This window comes from Heptranchias perlo, chromosome 16 (genome assembly GCF_035084215.1).
Source record: "Heptranchias perlo isolate sHepPer1 chromosome 16, sHepPer1.hap1, whole genome shotgun sequence".
Lineage (NCBI taxonomy): Eukaryota > Metazoa > Chordata > Chondrichthyes > Hexanchiformes > Hexanchidae > Heptranchias > Heptranchias perlo.
Window position 1 is genome coordinate 54835497 of NC_090340.1, and position 13545 is coordinate 54849041.

Consider the following 13545-nt stretch of genomic DNA (forward strand, 5'->3'; position numbering starts at 1 on the left):
TGGATTATAGCATATTTAGCAACACAGACTAATAGTTTTCTCTTCACCGGAATCTAAATAGTCACACAGATTCTGCGACTCATTCAGAACAGTAATAATAGGTGGCACGGAAATGGCCAAGTGAATTCAACGCTCCATTCTACCACCAAGGAGCTTTTAATAGAACTAACCAGTCATGATTTGCGAGTGGGGGGGGGGGGGGGGGGGAAGAGGCAGCAATGCATATGACCATAACACGGATTATCAGAGGACATCACAGCATGTTAAAAAGGTACAGAAAAATGTTGAATATTTCTGTCTTTTACAAAAATTTAAGTCTTATTGCACTGCGGTGCATATTACAGGTGTTGATATAAATAACCACAATTATTCACTTCTAGAGGACTCTGGATAATCGATAGACAACACAGGACCGTAGAATACTCAGTGCATCATCTTTGACTGAGTTGAGGGAGATGAAAACAAGAGGCTGTGTCTTATTTTTCACATTTATAAAAATGGTCTTTATTGTTCTCTTTTCATTTTGTTAGGCTCCTCTCGTCACACTCATCAGCTTTCATACGAGGACAGGTTGCATAGACTAGGCTTGTATTCCCTTGAATATTGAAGATTAAGGGGTGATCTAATCGAGATGATTAATAGGAGTTGATAGCGTAAAGAGAAACTATTTCCTGTGGTTTGGGGGGGGGGGGGGGTGGGGGAGGAGGGGAAAAAGAGGTGGTGGAAGTCCAGACAAAGAGGGCATAACCTAAAATTGGAGCTTGGCCATTCAGGGGTGATGTCAGGAAGCACTTCTTCACACAAAAGGGTAGTGAAAATCTGGAACTCCCCCCACCTCCCAAACAAAAACTGTTAAGGCTGGGGGCTCAAGTGAAAATTTCAAAACTGAGATTGATAGCTTTGTGTTAGGTAAGGGCATTAAGGGTTACAGAACCAAGGCGGGTAGATGTAGTTAAAATACAGATCATCCATGATCTAATTGAATGGAGGAACTGACTTGAAGGGCTGAATGGCCTGTTCCTGTACCGACAGCAGCTGTAGCATCAAGACTTGGGGGGGGGGGGGGGGGGAAAGGTAAGAATACTAGAAGAGTGCAATCCTGACCCAGGGACTCTGACTACCATCAACACTATCTATAATGTATTACATTTCCTACATATGCCATGCACTCCTTATTTGTGAATCACCGTTCTGCGAGTCATGTCTACAGCTGTATTCCTTTACCACTAGATGGAGCTGGATAAGCTCAGGATCCCCATACCTATACCTACAGTGTCACCAATGTACTGTGAGGGAAATTTGATTTGGCTTGTCTTTAAGGTCCACTGGTATGAAAGCAATTGCATTGGACTTCAACTGTGTACAGTTTGGGTCTCCTTATCTGAGGAAGGATATAATTGCCTTAGAGGCAGTGCAACAAAGGTTCACTACATTATTTCCTGAGAGGGTTGTCCTATGACAGGTTGAGTAGAATGGGCCTATACTTTCTGTAGCTTAGAAGAATGAGAAGTGATCTCATTGAAACATAAGATTCTGAGGGGGCTTGACAGGTTAGAGGTTGTTTCCCCTGGCTGGAGAATCTAGAACTAGAGGGCATAGTTGCAGGATAAGGGGTCAGCCATTTAAGACTGAGATGAGGAGGAATTTCTTCACTCAGAGCTTTGTGAATCTTTGGAATTCTCTACCGCAGAGGGCTGTGGATGCCGAGTCATTGAGTATATTCAAGGCCGAGATATATACATTTCTGGACTCCAGGGGAAATCAAGGGATATGGGGATCGGGCAAGAAAGTGAAGTTGAGGGTTGAAGATCAGCCATGATCTGATTGAATGGTGGAGCAGGCTCGAGGGGCTGTATGGCCTACTGCTCCTATTTCTTATGTTCTTAAATAATGATAAATGTATTGGTCTACAGCTGGAACACTGTAGTGGAGTGAATATAGGGGATGAGGGTATGCTACAAATCTCAAAACGTTTGCCTTCTCAAGTCAGAATGAAACTGGAACCATACTCTTCGAAAGGCTTAAGTTTGTCCACCGAGTAGCTGATCCATAGACTAGGAATGAGCCAGGCTTGATCCTGGGTTTGTGCTGACTTAGCTGATGCTGCAGTGGGAGTTCTACAAATGGTCTCAGTGTCTCTGGGTTAAGAAAATGGAAATTGAAAAGTTAAGAGACATCTGTTGAAGTACATACATGTAGATGTTAAGGAAGCCCAGGATTAGGCTCAGCTGCAATCAGCCACTGCTATTGAATAGCGTGGCAACACTCTACGTCAAGATTCATGTAAATATTGGCCTAGGTGTGATACCAGAGGGCAACTGTTGCCTAATGGAACCATACTCCAGAAAAGAATTAGCACTTTCAGGAAGAATGTTGGTTAGAGGGGAAAAATAAACCTGGAACTATACTGCAGAAATTCAGGCATGCCTGGCATTGGACTTCACAAACAACAATCCCAACCTCTCGATGTAATCCTTTTGTACAAATCTCGGTCAAGACAGCAGGTCAGGTACACGGTGAACAAAGGTTTTTGGGCCAAGGTAAAAAATGGTACTATAACTTAGAATCTACAGGTAGTTTTAAAAATACCGCAGTTATATTTCTTTAAAAACTCACCCAACACATCCACCTACCCACAAGACCCAATTTCAAAGCCATTCCAGACGAAAGGGATTAAAGTGTTTATAATTGCTGAATGCCTCATAGGAAAATTTATTCAGGTGTCTCAATTCAATTCCCAGTGTACATAGTCTATACACACACACAACCATGCTTAGATCTGACATTAAATGGCAGGTTTGCTTTTTTCAGTTCTTTTTTGCATTTTAAGAAATCAGCTGGGTTGTCTATTGTAACGGAACTCAATTAGTGCAACTCAAAAGCACAGCATAAACCATGCAACACAGCAATCTGCTGAAATCAAAGACATTTTCATAAATTAAGCCTACATCAACAATCAAGATGTGCTGCTCATGTCAGAGAAGAAACTGATGTTTATTTTGTGCAACTTTGCATAATTTTGACCAGCATCTATGTGCTTTATACAAAATATCCACTTACACTATACACTGGGAAAATAATTGAATGTGCAAAATTCCAGTTAACTGGAGTACAATGAAACAAATCTTAGCCACTTTAAATAACACTGTTGTAGCATCAACTTAAAGAAATTCCCATCCACACGACCAAATTTATTTTAAAAACAAAAAAAAAATTCACTTTTGGCAACTCAATAATTTACATGCATTTATACAATGTTTATTAGATATATACATGGTCAAAAGGAATGCACAATTCTTCAGGTGCTGCCAAAGAAAAAGCTACCATAGAAGTGTGCACAAGTACACTTGTCAATGTCATGTGCAGCAGCTGTTTGTTAATGAAACTCATCTCATAAACCCTTTAGTTTTGTATAAACACAAATACAGGTGAAGGTCATGTACCATGCAGTCCTTTTTTTGGTGTAAAAAAGCAAAATGCAACTCAACAGGAATTTTAGTAAAATCACGTCAGTAATTAAAAAAAATAATTCACAAACATCCCACAGACTTGGAGGCATTTTTATTTTTGCCAATTTTCCCCCTTCCCCTCCAGAGGTCACCAACTCCTGTTTCACATATGCCAGCAGCCTTCCATAACTTTGACCAAATGGCTGTTCCCCATATGCAAGCTTAGATATTTAGTGTCTGAGGAATCACCAAGCCTGATCCTGTCCTTACCCAACATACCCACATGGGCCCTTCCAACTAGTGCATCGGTAGCAATCAGGAGTGTGAACAGTGGCTTATTTCCCCCCTTCCCAGCCCAGAAATGCAAAATCTAATTGTATCACCCCAACTGAGATTGGCTAATTAACTTCAGACTGAGAACAGAACCTAGGACTACTGGTTGGTTTGACTTTGTGTTATGCCATGTAGTACCTTTACCCATCAAGGCATCTAGAGACCAGTGAAATTGCTCAATGTCCCATCATAAGGGGGAAGAGTTTGTGAACATAGAAAGCGTAATGACAAGAGTACGTAAAAGGTAAGTAATCCATTTTTTAAGTATTGTTGCCATTCATAAATTGAAGGTAAACTTCAAGTAGCACAAGTAAGTCACCTACTAACCAAAAATAAAAATCACGGTGACACTTAGTTCACTACAAAAGGATAACCAATTTTGGCCACCTTCAGTTCTATTCAGCCACCAAATAATTGGCATCCTCAAGCAAGCAATACCAATATCTTCCACCTATAGATAAGGGACGGCACATAATATGTATTGTATGTACATAAAGTACAAGTGAACTGCATCATTAAATTGTTACCCACAAAAAAATTACTGCAATATACTTATACAATATGAAGTTTATTACTTCTGCAAGATGAGAAAATGGGTGTAAAATATGGGACATGAAGTATGCCAGCATTTTAAGAATAAGGACCACAAGCCCAACAGGGCAAATGACCTCACTCCCTTCATTCATTATACTTCACATGGGAGCAACCTATGAGAGGTGGGTGCACATATGAGGTGCATTAATGGGGACAGAGCAGGTCAAGAATATAGTGCTGAGTAAAAATGTGCAGGTTACTCCTCAAAACAGTTATGCAGGGGTCCTGTAAGTCTGTACAGTAGTGATTAATCCAAGTAGTCAGTGCGTGCTGTAAAGCCCCTTAATGTTGCCACAGTTGCTGTAGCTGGTAACAAAGGCCCATACTCTGATCAATGCACAAAAGATTTCTTCTGACTGCCAGACTCTCTTCATAAACTTGGAAACAAAGGGATTTAATTCAGTGTTGTTAATAATTTCAGTGAAGAAGGAGATTCAAAATTTTCATACCTCCCACTAGGATTTCAGTAAAGCATGGGAGAGAGAGATGTGTCCACTATGGTCACTTGAACTGAAAACAAAACTGAGCAGTTTGTCTGGAGACAGCATCTTAAGCTTCATAATACAACGATGAAGTACTGATGGTTACAGATTTATCACTGGCACTAACAGCGATGAAAACAACTTAAGACAATGAATTAATAGTGTCACACAAGCAGTGTATTGAAGCATTAAAAGTCCTTAAGTACTATTTTTTACATATAGCATGTCTGAGCTTGCTATTTACTTAGGAATCAAACTACTGACAAAAAATAATTTACATATCAACTCAACAGATAGAAGAGGCATTACTGAATATGATCCAGCACATCAAACACAGGGTGACCCTTGAAATGCAAACATGCACTCAAAAACTTACCAGGGGTATGTGCAGGTATATTTGTCATAGTGTGGAGCAACTGTTGTTTTGGGATGGAATTTTTAAATAGACACAAACTTAATCTGCATCAGAGACTCAAACCTACACTTAGCATTGAAAAGCAGCAGCAAAGCACAAATATAGGCAATGTCATTGAGTGTACAGTCTAGTTTTTGGCCTAAACAAGTAAATGCTACACTTATGAAGTGAATTAAATACACATCAATCAGATACAGTTCCAGGAAGCTAGCAAAATATAGGAAACAAAAGGAAAATTCAGAAAGAGATACATAACAGTCAGGACTTTGTGCAATACAGAGAGTTGGTGCATCATCACACCTCACCAATGAAATAAACAGTTAAAGAAGCTTCAGAAGTTAAGCCAGAGTTCCAACTTGCGATATGCACTTCAAAATAAGAAAGTAACCCAAGATACCAACCTGGGCACTGTTTACTGTTTCCACCATCTGGGAAAAGTGCCCCAGTCCACTGAAGATTATGGGTAATTCTGGAGTTGTCAGAGGGCTTTTTATGCCCACCACTCAGCACCTCCCCCCCAAGATTTCACCAGACAGGAGGCATTTAAAGCCTGACTAATGAAATTTGGCCTTAAAATGAAGCCTTTGTTCTTCCCCTTTGACAGGTGTCTTATGGTTTCCAAGTGGCTTTGAAAGCAGGAATCACACTTGTGGCTTGCAAGTTATTTTTGAACCTGGTTTGCAAACAACCTCTTACCATAAAACAGAAGCTCAACCCCATAAATTCAGATAAGACAACCAAACACACACAACCAGATTTGTGCAGAGAACCTCCACAGATATCAGCTCACACTTACAAATAGCTCCCTGACACACTGATATTACTGATGTGCAAAATTCTTTGCAACTCTGTCACTTGGTAGAACAAACTCATCCATTAGTGACATGTATTTGCGTTCCCATCTCATTATATACATTCAGTCCTACAGAATCTAAAACTTTAGGTGGTGCTTTCCTCGTTTGGTATTGTACCTGGTGAGAAATCACCAATTCTGTAAAACTACTTGGACCAATACTTAACAATTTAGTAGTTTATCCACTAATGCAGGCACTAAGGCCTGCTTTCAGAGAGGCTTCTGATCATACTCAAGCTCTTTCAAATTTAACAGCAGGCCTAGAAAACCTCACTTTCATAAAGGCAAGAGAATATAAATAGAAATAGAGTATCCATCTGAGAGTCTGGAATACACAAAATGTAGAAGCCGAGGAACAGGCAGATTAAAATTGAATATTTTTCCTGGGATTCGGGCCGAAAGATTCAGCCACTAGATTTAGCACACAAAGTCTCCTTTTCCCTGGAGAATTCATTTAGGCTCGTGTCCCAAATAGGTACCAGAAATTACTCAGCAGTGACACAAGGGCACAGTGGCATATATTATTTGGTCTGGATGGGACACCATCATATTCAAGGAGGTTCCAAATACTCTGATGACATAGGCTATAAGCCTGGATTTCCGACACTACTTCATCTCCATTTTCCCAAATAGGTGCTTTACTGATCTTGGCACTTGGGTGACATTAACTTGGAATTGCATGGAATAAAGACCATACTAGTTAATGTTGTAACCTGGTGAAGCAAAACACAGCCAATATAGGTTTAGAGCCCAATTTCAAGGCCTGAGCCGGCACCAACACAGAAGCATCAGGGAGAAATAATGCACTATAATAATGTAATGTGGATTATCAGACAAACAGCTGCAATCTTGTCCCAGATACTAGTGCGTTGCACTGGGATTGCGGATGGAGGAAATGAAGTATTTCTTGACGAGTTATAGCCTGCTTCAGCTAAAGTCCCAAGGGCTGATCTGATGGCAGAATGAAAGTTTGGGCCCTCAGAGCTGAGGCTTCTTTGCTGTAGAAGCCCTGGAGAATGCCCACACAATATTCCAGATTGCTTCATGTTTACCACCTAAGTTTTAATGAGATTAAAAAAAGTGTGCTTTTTTTTTCCATTTTTCCTCCTCTTTTTTTAAAACAAAAGCAAACGTAGTCATTGAGCAAGGGGTAACGCGCATGGTCATGTGAAATGGTGAAGCGATTTCTAAAGGTCCAAGGCATGAAACCTAACATAAAAAAATCAAATTAGTTTTAAGAAACGCTATTTGCAGGAATAATTCAAAATTATAGCCCATGAAAGGGCCAAAGCTGTTACATGTGCAAATGCTGCAGGTAATGATAGCAGAAGAACAAAGAATGGCCTCCCCATGACACTTGTACACTGCAGGTTGGGGAAGATCAGATTTACTGCTCTCTCTTGGAAGGTTAGGTATGCATGTTTTAAAAAAAAGTCTTCCAATAATTTGGTCAGATAAAATAACTATAATCAACGTCATGTCACAAATCACAGGTTGCGTAAACTGCATTAAACAATAATTCTGCTGGGAAGAAGTACTTCAATGGACATTCACTTCTGTTCAAAGTTTTCTCAGCATAGTGTTAACAATACTCAGCTCCTCGATGGCTCAGCATTAAGCCAAGTAGCAAACAAAAACACACACACACACGTACGTAAGGTCCCAATTTCAATCTGCAGTCTGTGCTCTCAGCTGGGGCACTGGTGGTACTACAATTAACTTCAGTGCCACCAGGCTACGTAGCGGACAATCAGCAGGAGCACCTGTTCCCAATAGCTATCCAGCAAACCATGCTCGAAGTGCATGTGTGGACATCAGTTGAGGCCAGATTTGGGTTAGGCTGTGATTAGAGTTGCCAACCCTCCAGGAATTTAAGAGTAATCCCCTGGACACTGTTGCAAGCAACCCAGGAGAAAAATCATAGGGCCATTTATAAAAAACAAAGACTACTTTTTTTCCCCGTTTTCTTTGAACACTTTCATTTATTGATTATAACGATATTGGAGTTGGGGGAAAATGTTGTTTGACTAGGCAGGGTGGTTGCAAGTGAGAGGCCATGTAATGAAACCTTCAGGAATACGGCCAGAGTTAACAACCCTAGCTGTGATGCTCCTCCTGACTGAAGGGCCTGTCGACACAAGCTCGCAAGGGACACACGTGAAGAACTGCTACTTGGACAAAGTACTAGAGGACACCTGGTGTCCATGAAATCTAACCCAGCAAGCAGCCAACATCTTCCAAGGTGGGGGTGGGGAGAAAGGGAAAAAAAATGTCAAACAAAAAAAAAAATGGTGATATTGTACCATGATACATCAACGTACAAGAGTGGGCAAGGTATACACTGCCTTACATTTGAACGTGGAAAGACATGGCTCTGCAACAGTCCCATATAGAGTATGCAAATCTAGAAGTGTGTTTGAGGAAGGTGCCAAGGGGAAAACGAACAAGTCAAATGGGATTGGGGTGGGGGGAGGAAAAGGAAGAGAAATAGAAGGAGCCTACTCTCAGATACTGAAGAATTGTGAATTACAGTACAGCATCGGTTGAAGCCTAAAGGTAGGAAGCCTGGTTGTTTACTCATCCAAGAAATAAGTATGTGGAGACCCGAAGTACGGGGGAGAAAGATCCCAGTAACTAAATCAGTTTAAATATCTGGGATTTCTTTGTCAGTTCTTTTCCTGCCGAAAATGATTTCTCCAGCACACTGCTACCCAAGGATGAACACAGTATTTCAGCACTGCAACTTAACATTAAACTGGCATTTTCCACACTACACCAAAGCTCAAACTCATGTTCCTTTGTAGTCTGTGCACTTCAGTTGCTGCTTTTATCAGTATTTCGAAATAAGGAAAAAATTTCATCACATGTTTGCGTCTCAACTGAGCTGAAATGAGACTCCATGGTGTTCCATGCCATATCTGCCAAGAGAAAGTCATCCATTACAGTCTGTGTTTCATTGCTAGTGAAGAATAGACTGCCAAGGTTGTCAAAGGAGCTGCTGGTTGTCTGAGTTTCAGCGCAGTTTAACCGGACATGGCTTTCAGTGACACTACTGAAATTATTTCTACTACACACATCAGTCTGGGTTTCTGTACCAGAAGACTCTGTACTTATAGAGAAACTGGACTGTTTAAAAATACTGTCTAGAGGTAGATGAGGACTGCTGTCCAATAAGAAATTGAAGTCTGTTTGAGTCTGTGTGTCAAACATTTCTAGTCCTAAATAGTTGGACTGTCCCCTGCCATTGTATGCTTGGGCAGGATGGTCTGAAAATAAGAAATCTGTCTGAGTCTCAATATCTAGAGATTCCAAGGCAGATTCTGTCTGTACAGCACCAAATTCATTCTCTTCTGTCTGAGTTTGTATGTTGCTCGCAGATAAAAATTCTTCAATATCAAAATCAATACCCGCACTTTGTGTCTGGCTGCTGGTCATACTCTCTGCAGAAGCATTGCTGGCATCGGATAAAAGACCACGGTTTTCTAACGAATGACCAGATATGCTTTCAGACAGGATATTTTCCAAGTCATTAAATAGGTTAATTGTCTGAGTTTGATTGTCAGTCATAGGGTTCTGTTGAAGTAAAGTGGATTGAATGTGAAAATCAACAACTGACTTAGAGTTCTGTAAAAGGTCAGCATGGTTGGTTGTTTGGGATAGTCTTTGGTCCATGTCCATTGCACCCAGGGCAAAAGTAGTTTGAGTCTGTCTACAAACACCATAAGAGGGAACTAAAGTATGGTTGAAAATGTCTTCATGATTATTTGCATTAATTAGTGCTTGAACTGCAGGGCCTTTATCATGAGCATAATTCACCAAACTAGTTTGCGTTTTCCTAGAAACGCCACTAGATGGAAAAGACTGGCCAAAAGTATCTGTCTGAGCACTTATCGATGTAGTGATTTTGGTGTCTGGTTCGAATGTTTGCGTCTGGACACTTACAGGCAGCAACACTTGAGCACTGAAACTCAAATCAGTCTGCGCACAAGCGGGCACGGTGCTCTCTGTAGAGCAGTACGTGGCTAGAGATTCTGGCGCCATGTTCTGTGCAAGGTACGATTTGTCTGTCTGGACATTCATGGAAATACATTTGCTCTTTTGGCCCAGGTCTCCAAATGACGGCAATCCTTGATTATTGGCAAAATCTGAATCCATGTTGACTTGCACTGCAGCGCTGACGGGTTCAACCATCATGACGCTGGCCACCTTGGAGATGGGCAGGCCACCTTTAAAATTCAAAGATTTAGCCTCCAAAGTTGGTACCAGAGTTCCCACTGATGTAGGCAAAATATGCATTGTGCTCACAACAGATCCTTGATTGTCAACAGCAACAACAATGGACTTGACAGAATTATCCATGGATGTGCCTGAAGATAAAAGAACTGGTAAATGTGTGAAGTGCATAATAGGAAGTTTGACAAGTGCAACCTTGGGCTTTGGTAACAACAATTTCTGAATTTGTTTTGCAGGAGCTGGAGTCTGATTACTGCAGTCATCGCCAAAGGAATTTTCAATGCAGGCTCTCTTGTTCATCTCCATTGGCTCTTGGACTGCCTGGACTTTCTGCTTCTCTTTTGCTACCTTGTTCAAGTGATTCTGATTTAACCACTCACTTTTCCTCTTCTTGCGTGGTGGATCCCTAAATAGCAGATAAACAAGTTAGCTCTTTAGATCCCCAGTAATAACATAGAATAGCTCACCTCTTTTGCAAATGCCTGTAACCTTTAATTTTTGAAAAAAAAGTTTGTAAAAAGATTCCAGTGTACAAGATTTACTATCAATTATTTGTCTGAAAAAGTACAATCTTTCTCCCCCGAGGGCACTCAAATGGTCATTCCTACGTCCGAGCCGAGATAATGAGTGTTGCGTACTCTTACATCATGGGCTGCATCACAGGGGTTTTAAACCCTGCCCAGATAAAACATCCACACTTCCGTACTCTGATAACCCAGAGTGCAATCAGGATAGAACAATGGTTGATTTTCTGTGCCCTAATTCAGGGGCACAGAGGCCAATTGTAGTGGCCCTTTAATTCTGAAGGAGTGAAAAATTGCTCTCTGTAATTTCTTTCCCTTCATTAATCTCTAGCCTTCCCTGTACCTCTGGTATCACATCCTCCTTTAGTAACAAATGGGAACTAATTTAGCATTAGTACTAAACATATAAAGGGGGTTGTTAGAAGAATCTTTTCATGCAGTTATTAGAATATGGAATGCAAAAATGCAAGCGATGACTGAAACAAAACATTTAAACTGGAATTAAATAAAAACAAAAAGAAAAGTTGAATACATGGAAAGAGCAATGAAATAGGATTAAAATACATAATTCTTATGGGGAGCTAGCAAAGGTATTGGCATAAACACAGCTGGAATGGCCTTTTCCTAAGCCGAGTTTCCTATGATTCTGTTGCTATTTAATTGAGATTAGCAAACCCAACTCAGCACATGGCAGGGAACGAAACCAGGTATATTCTGGTCTCTATGACTCACTGTCTTTACCAACTGAATAAACATGTAAATCTAAAGCAGCATTTAATATAACAAGTGTTTGCACTTTTCTTGACAGTGGAAGAGGAAGATGCGTTACTAGAGTTACAAGACTAGAGATTCGTGAAAGGAGGAAACTTACAGGCATTAACATAAATGGAAAAACTATAACATGGATAAACTAAGAGGACTGAAGTGAGACAAATATCCAGGCCCAGATAGTTACCACTCAAGAATATTAAAAGGAATAGGTGAGGACATTTGGAATGTGTTTGTTATCTCCTAAAGCGAGTTGGATTCAGTGACAGTACCAGGAGATTGGAAGATAGCAAGCATTCCACTATTATTGGGAAAAATAGGAAGGGAAGAATCAAGTAACCACAGGCAAAAGTGTTTCATGTCAGTCGTAGGAAAACTGCTAGAATCAATCACGTACAATGCAAGTGGAGCTCTTGGAAAAGTATAAGCTGTTTAGGCAGAGTCAGCATGGTTTTGTAAAATAAGCTTGTGCATACCTGGCCTCTAAATCGCTACATCGAACTCCTTCCTGTACACCCTCTCCATGCTTCCCATTTAGATTATACTGCCATGACCAGTTCATAATAAGATGTTCAAAATGCAAAAACGGTTGAAAACCCTTAAAAATAAAAGCTACAAAGGTGAGCAAAGGCAAGAAGGTTTTACAGCATTACCACCTCTAACCTGTGGATGAGAAACAGATGTCTGAAGTGGGCTGGTTTGTGCTGTCAAGACTAGATTGCAATGTGTCTAAAATCCCCAGTTAGGAGTCAAACAAGCGCACTTAGATTAAACTGGAGACTGGTTTACGGCTAAGACCCAACCTTGTTTCTTACAACTTGATAGGGTGGGAGAAAATAATTAAGATTACTAGATTGACACCCACCTTACCATTGTCTATCTCAAGCAAATTAAAAGCGAATAAAACCAGTGATAGTGAAGAAACCACTGAACAACTGGAAACTGTGAATATCACACTGAAATTGTGGCAGTTAGCCACTATAAGTTCTCTGGATTTTTGTCAAGTACTTGTTTTGTGATAAGTTACATTCTTCCCATATTGTGATTGGAACGGCAAATTGCTCCCAGACCACCACTTAGGGATGCTCGGAGTAAAATGCAAGTAACTTTAGTGTAGAGTAAGCAGAGGGTGACTGCTTCCCTGCCCCTGATTTTTCTGCCTCCCAGTGAGGAAGTGCCCGGCCACAACTGTGTGGCTGAAATTAGGTTTGCAGCAGTTCTGAGAAAGCCACATGCATGAGTCTATGTCCTACGCCTTGGTGCTCCAAACGTGCAGCACTATCCCTGCATTTGCCCACTCTGATTTAAAATGGTCAATTATGAAGTCAAATTACTCTCTGTCTCCATGCTTCATAGCTAGTCCTATTTTTATGAACGCTGACAGCATAGTCTAAAAATGTTAAACCTAGGGATACATTGCTTTCATCTGTTGCAAATGCTGGCTGTGGCAATCAGCACAGGACTAGTATCCACCGGACAGAAGATTTACACTTATCACAAGACAAGTGATCTACAGACACAGACAGCTAAAATGATCTAAATGTCATGATTGGGTGAAGTATACTGCAACACAACGGAGACTCCAACAGGCCACATGCAGTTTCAGCAGCTATTGAGATATCCAAGGAGGGAATAAAAATAAGTTTCAGACTTCGATTTCTTCACCATATAATATTTTCCTGGATGCTGTCAGTTTAAAATGTCAATAATGGTAACTAAGTAGCCGTTTCAAATGTTTACCTGTGCCTATTTGACAGATTTCTCTGATTAAAAATTAGGCTGCTTGTCAAATTTGGACCAGCAGTTGGCAATCACGATTTTTTTTTGTGTTTCAGTAGTTTGGGCAAATGTTTGAGCAAAAACACTTATGAAGTGTCTGACTATATGGCTAATG

General features: G+C 40.6%; 1 protein-coding gene across 1 annotated transcript in view; it reads right to left on the reverse strand.

The window, feature by feature from the left end:
* Nucleotides 1–203: 203 nt before the first annotated feature.
* Nucleotides 204–13545, reverse strand: part of atmin (ATM interactor) — a 28971-nt gene continuing 15629 nt past the window's right edge. Inside the window, exon 4 of the mRNA XM_067998144.1 lies at nucleotides 204–10765. Coding sequence (XP_067854245.1) covers nucleotides 8941–10765 — 1825 coding nt within the window. The 3' untranslated portion in view covers nucleotides 204–8940. The remainder of the gene's footprint in view (nucleotides 10766–13545) is intronic.